General features: G+C 50.1%; 1 protein-coding gene across 1 annotated transcript in view; it reads right to left on the bottom strand.

The window, feature by feature from the left end:
• The window catches only part of LOC125297212 (nucleosome-remodeling factor subunit BPTF-like), a gene marked incomplete in the record, with an annotated part of 40,351 nt that overhangs the window by 20,956 nt on the left and 2,217 nt on the right, over positions 1–17,178 (bottom strand). The window contains 11 exon segments of the mRNA XM_048247408.1: positions 5–545; positions 765–965; positions 1,110–1,245; positions 1,753–1,882; positions 3,274–3,405; positions 3,582–3,982; positions 4,689–4,852; positions 5,481–5,657; positions 9,254–9,424; positions 12,597–12,817; positions 14,362–15,184. Coding sequence (XP_048103365.1) covers positions 5–545; positions 765–965; positions 1,110–1,245; positions 1,753–1,882; positions 3,274–3,405; positions 3,582–3,982; positions 4,689–4,852; positions 5,481–5,657; positions 9,254–9,424; positions 12,597–12,817; positions 14,362–15,184 — 3,097 coding nt within the window.

Below are 17,178 nucleotides of genomic sequence, written 5' to 3'. Positions count from 1 at the left end.
GGCGCCCTGGCTGTGTGTTTGGGTCTGCAGCTTACTGCTGGCGCTAGCGTCCGCGGCCTCGTTCCCAGTCGTACCAGAGGCCTCTACTACTCCTCCCGTTCTCACTGGGTCCGTCTTGACCACCGGCTCCATCGTGGCCGGCCTCACCTCAGTCTTTATTTGGAGTGCTGGGAGCTGGGGCGCTGGGGTTGGGGTTTGCGCTGGTGTTGGGGTAGAGGTCGCGGGCGGCTCGGCCTTGGGGGTGAGGCTGGCCTGCTGCTTCCGGCGGTCCTGCCGCTGCCGCTCCTCCACCAGGTGCTGCTTGACGCGGCGCTCCAGGAAGCCGTCCAGCTTGGACGTCTTCACCTTCTTCTTGTAGGCTGTGCGCAGCAGGAAGCCCTGGCTCACGTTCACCACGTCGTAGTTGAACGGCCGCTGCTGCTGCTGCTGCTCGTGGAGGGCGGTCTTGGTCCCGCTGACCTCCTCGCCCTCCTCCACGGTCTCCTCCTGCTTCAGGGAGTCGGCCTCGGAAGGCTGCGGTGACGGGCTGGCACTCTCGGACTTCCCTGCAGGAGAGGAAATGAGCCAGTGTTAGGAGAGTGATGGGATTCTTTTCCTTCAAACATTCCTGAAGGAACTACCCCAGAAACGGTTTGCCTTCTGACATTGCGCACACCACGACTTTCCACAGATAGCGTTACATTTCAGAAGCTATTAAGGTTTTTTTTTCTTTTCTAACGACAATAATACAATGATCCACTTCCCGTTTTCGCTCCCTTCCTTACCTTTGTGAGATTCCTCGTCGGTCTCCATCTTGTCCTCGGCATCGCTGCCCTTTGCCCTGTCCGAGGAGGACTCGGGGTCTTTCTCGGGCTCCTCTGTGCTGTCGGTGGGGACGGGGGTTTCTGAAGTGGCGCTCGAGTCCACCGAGCTCTTCTTCACGTCAGCGTCTGAAGCTGCGCTGGTGGCACTGCCACTCTTGGCAGCTATCAGAAACAAAACACACACATCCACATTTATCGAAAGGCCACATTTTTTAAGACGTTATTTACCACTATATGGAATAATCAAGGACAAAAAAACAAAAAAGCTTTCATGGTCGCGGCCGGACATGTTGATGCTTTACACACCTTCCAGGTCTTTCCGGTAGTTGACGTTGGTGTTGCCGGGTAAACGTGGGACGAAACGGTGAACGTGCGTCTTGCTGATCCAGCTCCACCCTCCGTACCCGGTCACCCTGTACTCCTCCCCCTTTTGCTTCCAAACCTACACACACACACACCACGAGTAAGAAGAGAGAGAGAGGAAAGAGGAGTGGAGTGTGGAGGCATCCGAGGTAAAAACACACATAAAAACAGGGATTACGGAATGTGTGGAAATGACACTGGAGATCTCACACACACACACCACGATTGAGAAGTTTAAGCCTTCAAGGGCGAGAGGGAGCAATTACACACGTTCGGCCTATTGGTTAAAGACCACAAGCGTGCAGGGGACACATCCTGTGAGCTTACAGCACGATGGACGATAGAGAAGATGAAAGGCTGGACATCAGCATGCAGAGTATCTGCTTATATTCTCATGTTTGTACATCTGTTAAGTGTATGAGTTGGACTGAACCAAGTTAGGTTTATACTATGGAGTGTTTTAATAAACTTCATAGTATGTTGTCTCTGGGCACTCATATGTTTGTTTGTGTGTTTGTGTGTGTGTGTGTGTGTGTGTGTGTGTGTGTGTGTGTGTGTGTGTGTGTGTGTGTGTGTGTGTGTTTACCTGGTGTTTGATGGGGAAGGTGTACTTGACCCAGGTGGCCTGCTGCATGGTCTCTTCATCCTCCAGCTTCTTCTCCCTCTTCTTGACCTTCTCCTTCTCCTCACGCTCCAAGGAGGTCATGCGGTGTAACCTGACACCCGCACACAAACACACACACTTAAGACACAGACCGCATTCAGGACAAACGCCCGCACACAAACACACACTTAATACACAGATCGCATTCAGGACAAACGCCAGCCCTGCAATTATGTGTCAACATGTACAATATTTAAATGGGAAAACTTGCACACAAAGAATGGCACACATTCACACACACACACTCTCGCACACACACTGACACACACACACACAAGCCCAGAGGCAGGGTCAGATCAAAGGGAGAGAGAGGTAACTCCCTGGCTGTTCTTGGCTGCACTCCAGAGATAACAGCACTGAAGCTTTTGGTGGGCCTTGGAAGAAAAGCAAGGTGCTATATTACCCATACAGATACACACACACACACACACTTCCTCATGCCAGGAAGCCCTCTCTCATCATTGAGGTATAATCCCTGCCTTAAGAGAGGAAGATGTGGTCAGGGGCACACACAGAAAGGAGAATGAGGAGAGGCAATGGGAGTGGTGGAGGGAGAGACAGAGAGAGATGGGGAGAGAGACAGAGAGAGAGAGAGAGAGAGAGAGACAGAGAGACAGAGAGAGAGAGACAGAGAGAGAGAGAGAGAGAGAGAGAGCAGGACAAAGCCTGAAGAACGAGAGAGAGGGGGAATGAATGAAAGAGATGGGGGCAGGAGCAAGGGCAGAGAAAGACAGACAGACCACATGCAAGACTCTGAAAGGGAGATGGGCAAAGACACATACAGATGGAGAGAAAGCGGGAGGAGGAGGAGGAGGAGGAGGAGGAGGAGGAGGAGGAGGAAGATGAAGAAAAAAAATCTGAGGGGCAGGCGGTGGCCACTGCACAAATATTAGCTTACAACACAAGCTGGCCTTTGATGGCGTCCGAGGGGCGTGGGGCTCCCTCCACACTCCGCTCCGCAAACAGCCCCACAGCCCCCGGGCCACGAGAGCGCCGGGCCGGAGTGGACTGGGCGGCTGGCGCTGCGCTCAGCGTGACGGCCGAGTAGTGGGCCGTAAGAGAGAGCGCGCGCACACACACACCGCGGAGCCCGGGAGGAGTGGGGAGGAAGAGCGGTCACGCCACAAACCAGGAAGTATGTGCAACCAAAGCGCACGCTCTGCACGCACAAGTTTTATTTTCTGTCTGTGTACGTCAGATGGAGGACTAGCTGTCTGTTGTAGTTTTTAAAAAACGATTTCATAGTGAATTTAGGAGCATGTACCCAGAAAAGAATTCATAACAGCTCACTACAACCACATATTTGTGTATGCATCAACTCGCACATAGGCACACACACACGCACGCACAGACACACACACAGGCAGGCACACACACACACACACGCACGCGCACACACACACAGGCAGGCACACACACACGCACGCACAGACACACACTTGCCTGGTGTGTCCCAGGGAGTCCTTCCATATGGGCAGCATGGCCACCGGTTTGATGGCGCACTCCAGGATGGCCAGCGCCAGGGCGAACTCCCGCGCCTTACTGCACATCTGCACGGCCTTGCACCAGTTCGACCTGCAACAGGCAGCCACACGGGCAATGATGGGGTCAAAGAAATAAACACACTTTCACACTGTAACCAGTGTCCTCCAACTTGTTTGAACCCTGAGGAACACAACAGGACAGAGTGACCCTATACAGTTTGTTTGACCCCTGTTAGAACCCTGAGGAGACGCAAGTCCCAGACCCACCTCTTGTCCCCGACTGCCCCGTACCTGTGGGAGGCCCAGTTGGGGTGCAGGAAGGGCGCGGGGATGTTGTTCTCCAGCTGGATGATGGTCAGCCGCAGCGTGGACACGGTCAGCGCCTTGGAGCCGTGCACTGAGCCGTTCCACTTGAAGTCGCCGGCGGGCGTCATGCAGAACTTGTGCGCCAGGTGGCGGCGCTTGTCGTGGTCCTCGCGGTGCTGGTGCTTGTTGAGGGCCAGCGTGTTGCCGCTGTACTGGTTGTGGTAGACGCGGTACTTGCCCTCCTGGCCCAGCTTGAAGAAGTGGCTCAGGGCGCCCTTGGACACCAGCTCTCGGCCCGACGCCGCGCTGCCGCCACGCGTGCTCACCCGGGCGAGGTCACCGCCGGGGGTCGCTAGCAGGATCTGTAGGGGAGGGCAGGGCGAGTGAGAATGGCCGCCACAACATTGTGTAGCAACAGCAGCAGCAGCACACAACATGGACACTGAACACACAACAGCATCTCTAAGGAAGCCACCAGAGTGTTTCTCTCCTGACCATCACTCATGCACTGCATCACAGCTCCACTCTAGTGACCACAGACATACCTTTGTTGTAAGCACAGTTGACTATACTGAACTGTGTGTGTGCATAAGACAGAAAGTCCTATGTGTGTGTCTATTTGGGTAATCTCCTCACCTCCTTGTAGCCCTGTGTGTGTGTGTGTGATCCCCTCGCCTCCTTGTAGCCCTGTGTGTGTGTGTGTGTGTGTGTGATCCCCTCACCTCCTTGTAGTCCTGTGTGTGTGTGTGTGTGTGTGTGTGATCCCCTCACGTCCTTGTAGCCCTGTGTGTGTGTGATCCCCTCACGTCCTTGTAGCCCTGTGTGTGTGTATGTATGTGTGTGTGTGTGTGTGTGTGTGTGTGTGTGCATGCATATGTGATCCCCTCACCTCCTTGTAGCCCTGTGTGTGTATGTGATCCCCTCACGTCCTTATAGCCCTGTGTATGTGTGTATAGGTGTATATGTGTGTGTGTGTGTGTGTGTGTGTGTATAATCCCCTCACCTCCTTGCCGTCCTTGTAGCCCTGTGTGTGTGTGTGTCTGTGTGTGGCGCATGTGATCCCCTTACCTCCTTGTAGCCCTTCTTGGTGTCGTGGTCGGCCGCGGCCGCCTGCTGGCTCTTCAGCTGGCTCAGCTTGCTTTCGGGGTTCCTCAGGCGCGTCACCATGCGCGTTGGGGGGCCCTTCACTGGTCCACCCGCCTCGCCGTTCGCCTTCTCCTTCCCGTCTGCTGCTGTCGGAAACACACACACACACACAGGTGAGTGGCCATAGTTCCACTCACACACACATTGAATGGACTTTAAGAACACCTGTGATTTGAGTCCCCATCCAAATAAATAAGAATACTGGTATCTACAACTCAAAAGGCCACACACACACACACACACACACACACACACACACACACACACACACACACACACACACACACACACACACACACACACACACACTCAATCAAACTCAAAAGGCCTGAATGCCTCAGAGAGTGGTGAAAGGCTCCAGTGGAAGACTTCAGTGCCAAATGGAGGGTACACAGAAATTCAGGTAAACAGAGGTTTCTTCATGTGGCTAAGAGTCTGTGAGGTTTGAGTGATTCAGCACACCAATCAAAACATTTTTTCCATGGGTGTAGTAGTAGTAGAACTATGTGGGTGAAATGGAGTGGTCAGCTGAGACCTCAGGTAGTAATCATCTAATATCAAAGCAGTTCTCCGTGTTATGCAGAGGACCAGACGGTTTGGGAAAGAAACCCCCAAGTTGCTTATGGAATAATGTAATGGTGAGACTTAAGTGGGAGGTAGGGGAGTAAACAGCCCGCGCGCGACTGTGACTGACTGACTGACTGACTGGCTGACCTGTGGCGTCCTGGCCGGACTTGTCGGCCGCGTCACACTCCTCCTGGCTCCTGGGGCCTCCGGAGATGGAGAACTGGCTGCTGTTGCTGTTCTCGTCAGCCGTGTGGGGGGGCTGGCTGCTGGCCGGAGACCCCCCCTCGCCTGGCTGAGACGCAGGCTTGGACTCCGCAGCCTTGTCTGCAAGAGAGGGAGGGAAGGAGGGTGGGTGGGGTGGGTAATAGGGGACTGAGTCATATTTCTTACAACAAAACAGCTTTTTGCAAATCAAAAGATCACTCACACTAAAATTAAATGAAAAACAGTGAAATGTAATTTCTTTGCTTGGAAACAAAAACAAAAACATAAGCAAAGAGCAACCAGATTTTTTTCGCACAAAGCCACACCAAGCGCAAAACAGTCTGCTCAAACGCTTACGAGAGACGGAAACATGCTGCCGGCCAGCAGACACAGTGGCACAGATGACGAAACACAACACTGGGCTGAAATGACCAGGGATAGGGGATGGACACCGCTGTGACGCTGACAACGGCGGAGAGGCACAGCCATGAGAGTTATATGCTAGCCAACAGCGCCCTCTTGTGGCCGTCAGCAGTCGACTTGCCGGGCAAAATTGGAGGGAAACTTCAACCCAGCAGATTGTGAACATGTGATTCCCACTTTTGACAGTAAATTCATATATTCCTGAAGGCCTTTACACCGAGCTGTTTGAAATAGAGGTAGGCGGAAATCTGGCCTCCAATTATAAATACAATGGGATCTTCTGAGCAATTCAATTTAATTCAATGCAGAAACGTAATCCTGCTAAAAGCGGCATACTTTTCTACGCCAGGGACAAGTCGCTCTATGGCTCTCACGGACACCCACAGAACTGTTCTGCAGCAACACATAGCGGTTCTACAGCACTGCCAACAGCCCGAGAGCTGAAGGTCACGTCCCTGGGTTCCTCCTCTGGGAGGAGAAGAGCTTTCCGTCTGGCAGCGACCGCCGGCCTCACTTCAGATCCGGCTCCATTTCCCATTAAGGGTCGAGGAGGAGCACTGAGGGCTCTGGGCCTCGTCAGGACAATCCTCTCCCGGGAGGCGGCTTTGCCGCTGATGGAACCGTTACATAAGGCCTCACACCACACCAGTGCTGCTGTTTATCTCATTACACTCGTGTGTGCACGTGCAGCAGGCATTGGCCAGCCATTCCCCATCAGAAAACACCGCCCGCTATATCCTAACACAAGTTCTACTTATTGTTTCTAGAGCAGCAGGCCTCACTTTTGGTGGTCTTATTTCTACAGCCATTTTATAACTCCACCACCAACTCACATTTAAATGAATGTGTCATGATACTCTATTATTAAAACACCCGCACTACACCATGGCTTACTCGTACATCACACTGACTTAACATCATTTGCCAAATGATTAATTCTAAATGTAAAGTAACATAATTTGCCAAATGACTAATTATAAATGTGAAGTATTCAACTCCCCTCACACGGGCCTCCTAACGGTCATTAACATGCCTCCACTCTTTACATAACTCCATTTAAGGAAAGGAGCTGAAGCAGCATCCCTGTACACGAGACATTCCTTGTTATGATGTTGTGTGTCTGCTAGAATGAAGCTCCATGTTTATATCCCCAATGAGATGCTGCACTCTTTACTCCCTCTGGCCTCTCCACACCCCTACTGAGGCTTACAGCCAAACAAAAAACAAACAAACAAACAAACAAACAAACAAACAAAGCAAACAAACAAGCGGAAAGCTGTGGGGTCAGACAGCCATACAGTAGTGGCTCAGTGGCGTGAAAGCTCCGGTCACAGCAAAGCGGAGTGTTTACACGGCAGGGGTTGATTGGGGTTTGAGATGACGCAATCAGACAGAGCAAGCTTGAAGCTACCACTGGGTGCATCTCCCCACACAGCAGGCAAGACAGGGGGTGCTGTCCAGTTACGCTCGAAGGGCCATTAGCGAAAAAGGCTCCTGAGAGAGAAGAGGATGGAAACTGAACAGAGGGAGCTTGCTGGGCCTTGGAGGGAAAGGAAGGGCCCAGAAAGAAACTGCAGGAAGCCTTCAGATGTTTACTGCTGCTGCTGGAGATGCAAGGGGAGCAGAGGGGCACCAAAGCAACAGAACTCAACGAGAGAGAAGAATGGGAGGATGCATGGAGGGGGAGAGACAGAGAGAGAACAGTGGGCGGGGAGCCCAGCAAGGCAGGGAAGCTGGAGGAGGGGGAAACACCCACACACTGAGAGAATGGATGGATGGAGGGATGGAAGGACAGGTGGATGGAAGGGATGAAGGAGCCCTCGCATGCCTGAGGCCCACAGCAGCTGATCCAGAACCAGCTCAGCACCAGAGAGTCCAACACCAGGCAGGCTTGTGTGGGCTGGGAGATGCTGGCCCTGAGTCAGTTGTTGTGCTTGGGCAAGTGCAGGCTCGTTTTTGCATGACAGATGGAGAGGGGGGGGCCCCGTGAACAGGATTGTACCTGCTGGCTCTGGCACCTCCGCAGAGCTGTCAGGGCCCTCGTCCCCCATCTCCCCCGAGCCAGGGGGGCCCGTCGGGAGCCTCTGCGGCAGGACTCGGAGCCCTGGTGGAGGGGAGGGACGGGTCCGCGGAGGGCGAGTCGGGGGGCTTCAGGGCCTCAGGGCTGCCACTGGCCTCCGGACCAGCAGAGGGCGACTCTGCTACAGAGGAACATTTGACCTCAAATCAGATGGAGGAAATCAGGGCTGACAGCTGTCAGTCTTACATCCAGCGCCTCCACTCACACATTTAATAGGACCAGCATTCTGAACAACGCATAGAACCTGGAAGGCATTGGACTGGAAGTTGTTAATACATAGGAATTGAAGAAGGATTTCTTTACTACAAGAAATCAAGCTTCTTCCATGCCTACCATTTGTATTTTAGGATACTGCTTCTGTCTTCACAAACTATACACACTATAAACAATACTAATAGCGTTAGATAAAGCAACAATCAGAAGGACAGTTTTCTAAGTAAAAGGGCAAATCCGACATTATGAGCAGTGTAATGCAACATTATGAGCAGTGTGCAACATTATGAGCAGTGTAATGCTACATTATGAGCAATGTAATGCTACATTATGAGCAGTGTGCAACATTATGAGCAGTGTAATGCTACATTATGAGCAGTGTAATGCTACATTATGAGCAGTGTAATGCAACATTATGAGCAGTGTAATGCTACATTATGAGCAGTGTGCAACATTATGAGCAGTGTGCTACATTATGAGCAGTGTGCAACATTATGAGCAGTGTGCTACATTATGAGCAGTGTAATGCAACATTATGAGCAGTGTAATGCAACATTATGAGCAGTGTAATGCAACATTATGAGCAGTGTAATGCAACATTATGAGCAGTGTAATGCTACATTATGAGCAGTGTGCAACATTATGAGCAGTGTAATGCTACATTATGAGCAGTGTGCTACATTATGAGCAGTGTGCAACATTATGAGCAGTGTGCAACATTATGAGCAGTGTGCAACATTATGAGCAGTGTGCAACATTATGAGCAGTGTAATGCAACATTATGAGCAGTGTAATGCAACATTATGAGCAGTGTAATGCAACATTATGAGCAGTGTGCAACATTATGAGCAGTGTAATGCTACATTATGAGCAGTGTAATGCTACATTATGAGCAGTGTAATGCTACATTATGAGCAGTGTAATGCTACATTATGAGCAGTGTAATGCTACATTATGAGCAGTGTAATGCAACATTATGAGCAGTGTAATGCTACATTACCTCCTGGGGTGGCCTCCTCAGTGCCTGTGGGTCCTGAGGTAGACTCCTCGCCTTTTAGCGACTCGGGGGACTGCTCAGGCTTTTCGTCCTTCTTGTTCCTCTCTTCCTCCAAAGCGTTCCGTCGCTTCTCCTCCTCCTGCTGGCGGGCCTTGAGTCGGTCCAGAATCTCCTCTGAAGAAAGGATGAGAAAAGAAAAGAAAAAAAAATGACAACCAGATGAGGGACACGTCCGTGTTAAAAGATGGTGCCATTAATTTTGAGTCGCATCCCAGGGACTGGATAAAGACATTCAGTGCATAATGATGGGAGGGGTGGGGGAGCAGAACTCCAGAATGCTCAGATCTCACAAGCCTGGTCTTCAATGGTCTTCATACACATGTTTGTGTTGGCATACATCAGGTCACACACACACAAACACAAACACACATGAACGCATGAACACCTTTCACAGCTTGTTCTCACCTGTCAGACACAAATCAAACATGTTCTATCCAAACCATGTCCTTGAAAAAAAACATATAGACATATAGACACACACACACACACACACACCATCGTCAGTGTGTCAGAGGAAACTGGGGGAAATATTTGAGTCGCAGATTTGGCACAAACCAATGCGCGCAGATATTCATTGTAACCTCACATAGCAATGTGAAAGTCCATTCAGAAGTTACCGCTATCCCCATTTAAACCCTCGAACGTGAAGCCATTCTGAAGTTACCGCTATCCCCATTTAAACCCTCGAACGTGAAGCCATTCTGGAGCAAAACATGAAGTCCAGTACAGGTTTTCAAACAGTGTTAAGATCTGCGTGGTTAGTCTAATGTCAAATCACTTCTCATCAAACATGCATCCCATACACTGTAGGCAGAGGCCTCTACTATGGACAATGTCCTGGTTAGGGAGATAAGCATGTTCCCTCCTAAGTAATGAGGCAAGTATTCAGCCCAGATCAAAGCTGAATGTAAGTACTGACAACGCACTCCCCATTATAAGAGTGTCCCTGTGTGCGTTGTCTTAGAAAGCCCCTCCTGTTTGTCTCTTTGGGGGGAGGGGGAATTCAGGTGCAGCCCCCCCATCTCTCCCTGCACCCGGTGCCCTCTGGACTCTCAGTGGGCAGCACAATGCGGCCACTTATGGGCAGCCTTGGCTTGAGGCGGACTTTACTTGGCACAGGCCAGTGGGAAGGGCAGGACAACCAGGGGACCTGGGACTGGGCCATAACATCCCTCTCCTTCCCTCCCTCCCTCTCTTTCTTTCTTTCTCCCTCCCTTCCTCTCTCTCCCTCCTTTTCTTCTCCTGCTTCTGAAACTGTAATTCAGACCCAGGCTAACTGGTGCTCTGTAGACACTTTAGTTGGTCTCTGCAACACACTCTCACTCTGTCTGTCCCTCTCAGTTCTGACGTCTCGTCCACTCTGTGTTGCCAGTGCCTTTCTCCTCTCTCCTTGGCCCCTCATCAGCCCTTAAAGCTGCTTGGCCAAGCTGCTTGATCCTGCCCACAATGCCAACCAACTCATCCCCCACAACCACACAACCACACACACACCTACAACCACATAAAAAATAAGGAGAAAAAAAACCTCCACATATCTACAAAATAAAGCCACCTGACATGACCCAGCCAACAGGAGGTGCACACATGCAGCAGTATAAGAGGGTCTGTGTGGCCGTGTGGAGGCAGATGGGGGAAGGGACACCAGGGCTGGTGGAGGTGGTGGTGGTGGTGGTATGCCACTATAGGGTGAGTGGGTGGGTTGGGAGCGGGGGAGGGGAAGTGGAGAGGTGATTATCAGACCGAGGCAGGGAGGAGGGAAGGAAAGGCAGCCAAGTTAATGATAAGGCCAGTGCAAACAAAACAGGAGGGAGAGAAGACCCTGCCGAGCGGCAGATACGCACACATGAGAAATGACTCCCTCTCTCCCTCTCTCTCTCCCTCCCCCTCTCCCTCTCTCTCCCTCTCTCTCCCTCTCCCTCTCTCTCTCTCTCTCTCCCTCTCTCTCCCTCTCTCTCTCTCTCTCTCTGTGTGTGTGTGTGTGTGTGTGTGTGTGTGTGTCTGTATTCGTGTCAAGAATTGGCAAAACAATTGCCTTCACTATCTGCAGGAGGAGCACAATAGCCTGGCGGGTGGGCGGTAAGCAATCAGCCGACACCGAGAGCAAAATTGGAAGATGATGATGATTGGTCATCACATGGAGATTGTGACAAGAGACGGATACTAGCGGGAACGAACGGGCCGACAGAAAAGGGAGTGTGTGTGTGTGTGTGTGTGTGTGTGAGAGACAGGAGAGAATGAGGCACAGAAAGACATGTACACGCCACGAAGAGAGGGAGATAGAGAGATAAAGAGAGATAAAGAGGAGAGAGAGAGAGAGAGAGAGAGAGAGAGAGACTACACCCAATACAATGCAAGGAATGTGCCTGTTAGATCATCCTATAATAGTACCAAGCATCACTGAGGAATCTAAGGAAGTGCGAAGCTCTAGAACAGATATGGCTCTCATTCTCTCGGGTGCAGGGTGTCAAAAGAATCCTCATGTCTTGATGTTCACAATGGCTGGCTTTGTGCTCTTCTCCTCTCCTCTCCGAAGTGGAGGTCTAGACTTGCTCTGCTCTACTCGTTCTGCTCAGCTTCTCACCTCTCCAACCCAGAGCACCAGAACTACAATGAACTCGACGTCTCCTCATTTATAAGGATGCTCAATTTCCCTTATCAAGGGTGTTAACTAAAGTCATCACCGGATGCGAGGTTCCCATTAGCCGCAACAGGCAGAAAATGTGTTCATAACACCAGGCAGTTCTGCCAAGGGTCATTTGAGACACTTAAAAGGTTAGCTTAATGAAGCGGATAAAAACTAATGGCAAGCTGCAGTGTTGCCAATTGACAGGAGTGGGACAACAGATGCATCAGGAGAAATTAAGGGCTAAAAAAAGTTCAGCTGAACGTCACTCGAGAAATACACTGAGCCAGAGTGTCCTATCTACTTTTTTTCCGTAAGTGTGTAATTCAAGACCAAGACACTCAACACCTCCAACATCATAAAACAACATAAACTCAGACCTACAGTAGTCTCCAGTTTTTGACGAAACTCTAGCTTGTCTACATTGTATTGATGTTACTGACACTGAGACACACAACACCTGAAACTCTACCTGAGATGTCTGGATTTGACTCTTGTTTGCAAGATGAGAAGATGCAACACCAAAAAGCACATCCAAGATCTTATGAATAGCTATAGTTTTGCTTGAAATGTCTTTTTCTCACCTATATTTAATTAATTTTCTGTGCAGTGGTCACGTACTCTACTCTTTACACTCCACACATGGCAAGGACAGGCCCTTACCGTTGGCAGCGGTGAGGTAAGCCTTGTTGTTGGTGCGGGCCTTGTTGGTCAGGTCCTCCGTGATGTCCATGTGCGACTGGATCTCGGGGTGCATCTCCTCCAGCGCGGCGTACAGCTCGCTCTCCCAGTAGCTCTTGTCCAGGGTCTCCATCAGCTCGGCCAGCTGCACCCGCGTGCTGTAATACCAGATGGACTTGTTCTCGTGCTCGCCGTCCTCCTCGCTAGAGATCGGGGGGATCGGACGGAGGAGAGGGTTAGTGTTGGGGCTACCAGGAGAGACCAGGCCAAGGGCGGGCGAGCTTGCCTGTGAGGGCGGTCAGAGAAGCTGCAAAGTTTTTAGGCCAACCTAGGCTGTCGATCGGATATCGATCGGATCTATCTACCTACATCAACCCATACTGGGCATCAAAAGTGATTAGAAGTATCTGGAGAACCACACAAACTTTGAATGGGATTTTATGTGCATTTCAGGAGTCATAAACAAGCACTTTGTAATTTGCCCTCCTCATACACCCCCCACACCCATAGCTCTAACTTTCGAATATTTTACTTATATTATTTATAGTGGCACAGACTAATGGTTTGAACTTAATACTCATGGGAACACCAAAGGCCTGAACAAAATGATGTATTCTGGCGCTAATGTGCTCAAGTCCCAATAGGCCAAAGCACAGGACTATTCATGGATCCCCAGGGGCTCATTCCTCTGTCTGCACATGCACCCATCTCCACCACGCTTAGTTACAGCCCCGCCTGCATTAGTGACTCATCTCCCAGAGTCATTTGGGACTGAGCGAATGTCAGACGCAGGTGTGTTCGTTTGGGGCCGCAGCCAAATACTGAGGGGAAGTTGATCTATAGGAGGAAGTTAGATCTGACCCGGAGGACACATAACCACATGTGCATGTCCACGTCTAAAAGTAGGGTTCAATTAGCCGTCTGGCTAGGCGGGATGTAACTTGATTTGACCTACTTAATAAGAGTGAAATGCTTGATGGCTAGCAAGAGTTGTCTTCCCCCCCCACACACACGTGTCTGAAACATTATCGGGCGCTTGCCGCGACATCTGATGCGGTCTTAAATGGAATTTGATCGAGTGCCGAGAAATCACTTTGCAACAATGTAGTTGAGATTTTCATTCTCGGACATGATGCAAATGCAGTTTCAGATAGCAAGTGATTTCGGTGACTGGTCTCACAGCTGGGGAGATACTGAAGAAATGGTGAACTGATGGCTTATTTTCACATTAAGTAGTGAGACATGCCAGTCTGAAGGTGACACTGGATTTATAAGCCAAATAATGTTTAATAACGGTAACTCTGACTTAGTAGAATATGGATGTTTTTCGGAATGGGTTTCAGAGATTATTATAGTATGAAACCATTATGATTAATGCAGTCCATATAAATCAGTACAGTTTTACATTGGACTATACAATATTTAGTACCAATTTGACTTTTCTATTACCATTACCACCTATGCTCATTTAATTCTCATACTTTGTCTTTTTTGCCTTCCATTTTGATAACCACAACCTCATCAGTTTTCCTATATTTGCATTTGGTCATGCCAATGCCACTGAATGAACACCATTCAGTTCCTGTGTAAGGATCACAAATACATATTATAATGCATGTTGACGATTGAATCCTGGGAGTAACAACCGTAAGAATCACTGATAGTGAATGCGTCACCCTTAGGCACAGACCACCATATGAATCACTGACAGTACAGTACAGACTACTCTCCTGGTGCTGCTACTTACACAACTACACGGCGGTTGAGGAACCAGTACTTCCTGCGGTGTCGGTCGTAACCGATGGGCTCCTGGCGGATGTAGGGCCGGCTCTTCTGCGCCTCGGTGACGCTGTCACCGACGCCAGGCACCTGGTGCGCCACGCACACCTCGCACTGCCACTCGTCCTCAGGCACCTCCACCAGCGGCGGCTTGACGCACTCCAGGTGGTAGACGGCCGAGCAGGTCTCGCAGCAGAGCAGGTCGCCCAGCTTGTGGCACACGCGGCAGTGGTCGTCGTACGTCACCACGCCCTCGGACATGAGCTCCTCGCGCGCCAGGTTGGTGGTCAGGAACTGGTCCACCAGGAACTGGAGCACCTTGACCTTGGACTCGAGCGGCTCGAAGGGGTACTCCTCGCCCTCCTGCACAGGCAGCACGTGCTGGTACTCGGGGTCGCTCTCGCAGTAGGCGCGCACCACCTCGGGCCACGTCATGCCGTCGATGAAGTAGAGCGTGGAGTTGACGCTGTCCTTGAGGTCGGCGGGGCCGAACGTGGTGTTGGACGAGTCCTCCTCGCGCAGGATTGCCTTGAGCAGCGCGATGTGCGTCTCGGCGATCAGCGTGCACTGCTCCTGGCCCGCCAGCGCCGCGCTGAAGTCCTCGAAGCGGAACGGCGACAGGCGCAGCACCGTGCTGAAGTTGCGCAGCACCTCGTAGACCGCGGCCACGTTCAGCATCTGCTCGGGGGGGATCAGCAGGTCGTCCGACGACTTAGGGAGCTCCAACTGCGGGATCTCCTTCTCCTCGAAGATGGGTGATCGGGGCCGGCGAGCACGCGGCCTCCTCCTACCTGAAGAGGGGAGAAACGGGGCAGAAGAAACATTAACATCTGCTTGTGCACTAGACTCAAACATCTGTAAGAAAAGACACACTCAAGGCAATGTATAAATATTTACCATCAACTGCCTTCAACTGTTTTGTGTTAAGCAATTTCCCAGACGCACACATGCTCAAAAGAACCATAAGTGGTTCCATTTTTCACATGGCTGCTTAAGACCTCATCACTGGAGAGTTAGGCTTAGTCCAGCAACAAGTAAAAACATCAGATAACTATATGGAAATTTTGTTAGGCAATACTTTGCACTTTGAAGGCAATGTACACTAGAAATTGAATGAATGCCACCATATGTCATTTTCCGATAGATTAATTACAGATTACACTGAATTCTGGACATTACCAACTGATACATCACTAAATAGGAAAGAGGACATAATCCTATTAATCTCTAGGCTCTTTAATAGCGCCACAGTTCTAGGCAGGCTACTTGGACGGCCAGCAACAATCTTCATATAACAACCCAATTACATGCTAAAACATCATTTCATTCCAGTACAGTCAGTACACTGAGCAAACCACAACCTTTATTTAGTAAACTACGTTTTTACACAATTACACGAGAGATACCCTGTCTGGAGGACTAATCGAAAATGAAGACAAACATTCATGTCCAGTTCTTCATTAGTTCCACAAAGGCCGTTCAGTGTGCTGGCCCTGCCAGGTTAAAGTTTGGCCCATGGACACAAAGTGCACCCCGCTGAGCCAATGAATCGCTTGCCTCTCAATACAGGCTTTCACAGCAAGGGACACTTATTGGTCAGCGGCATAATCCACGATTAGGACATGTGCGGGAGACCCACAACATGTACCTACCGGGCGGCCTAGTCTCACATTCTGAGCGCGGAGGGTGAACCTGATCCTTATTGGAGTGAAATAGGTCACCCCGCTACTCGCGAGCCTTTTTAAAAACACGGTATTTGTCTATCTGCGCTCTATTACATAACCACTCAAGAAGAAAGGGGAGAAGCTAAAGAAAACACCTTCAGATGCCATCCAGCTATGTTTTTTTCCCTGCTCACTGTAGGGAAAGCATTAAAAAGGCCTTATAGTCCTACTGGAATGAACTGTCCATGACCAAACCAATCCAAGCACATCTGAGTGCTGTGTGTGTGTGTGTGTGTGTGTGTGTGTCTGTGTGGGTGTAGTCCTCTGTGACCCAGAAGAAATAAGGTTTCAGGCCTAGCACTACTGAGGAAACACTGAGGAGTTTGTGTATCTGAAACTGATGACTGCAGAAGCAGGTGATGGTTCACAAATAAACCCTTGGTGTCTCATCTGCTTCAATCAGTTTCACTCTGACCGAAAATGAGTTTTGCTCTTTTTGGTAACAAGTAATAGGACTGTCACGGGACTGTTACTGGTAATCCCTAGATACAACTCTTACCACCTGAGAATTCATCTCAAACAAAACTAGCTTGCATAGCTAAAAGCTTGCTGCCTTTGTGAAAATCATGCTGTGAACTAAGCTGAATTTAAGTCAGTGTCTTTATGTATGCAGATCCCTTTGCTCGGGGTCCAAAAATGTAAATAGGCTGAGCTGGCAGCTGGTGCTTTACCCAGTCCACATGTGTTGGACAACCACTAGGATTTCGTTCCAAATAAAAAGATTAATGGTGCCCGATTAACCAGAAGAAAAAAAAAAAATCACACCTTCAGTATGAAGATAAAAACAGTAGCAGTCACTGGCTGGCTGAACTGTGAACATGAATGGCAAACAAGTCCCATCTCTTGGAAAGGTGAGTCTCATGTGAAGTGTTAGAGTACGCAAGCTCTCAGCCTTTGTTCTTCCCACATAGTGTATTTTCTGCCTGCATGTCCTCTCTCTGAGTGCATGGGCTCTCCCTTTCTCCTAAACTACTGCTGGGTCAAACACTCATACCGGACATACAGGACTAAGGAACGAACATCCCAGCTCACATTTAAACATGATTGCCTCCTTCCAACAC

This window comes from Alosa alosa, chromosome 7, assembly GCF_017589495.1.
Source record: "Alosa alosa isolate M-15738 ecotype Scorff River chromosome 7, AALO_Geno_1.1, whole genome shotgun sequence".
Classification (NCBI taxonomy): Eukaryota; Metazoa; Chordata; class Actinopteri; order Clupeiformes; family Clupeidae; genus Alosa; species Alosa alosa.
Note: the sequence above shows the minus strand (reverse complement) of the source record. Positions and strands in the feature narration are given on the sequence as shown.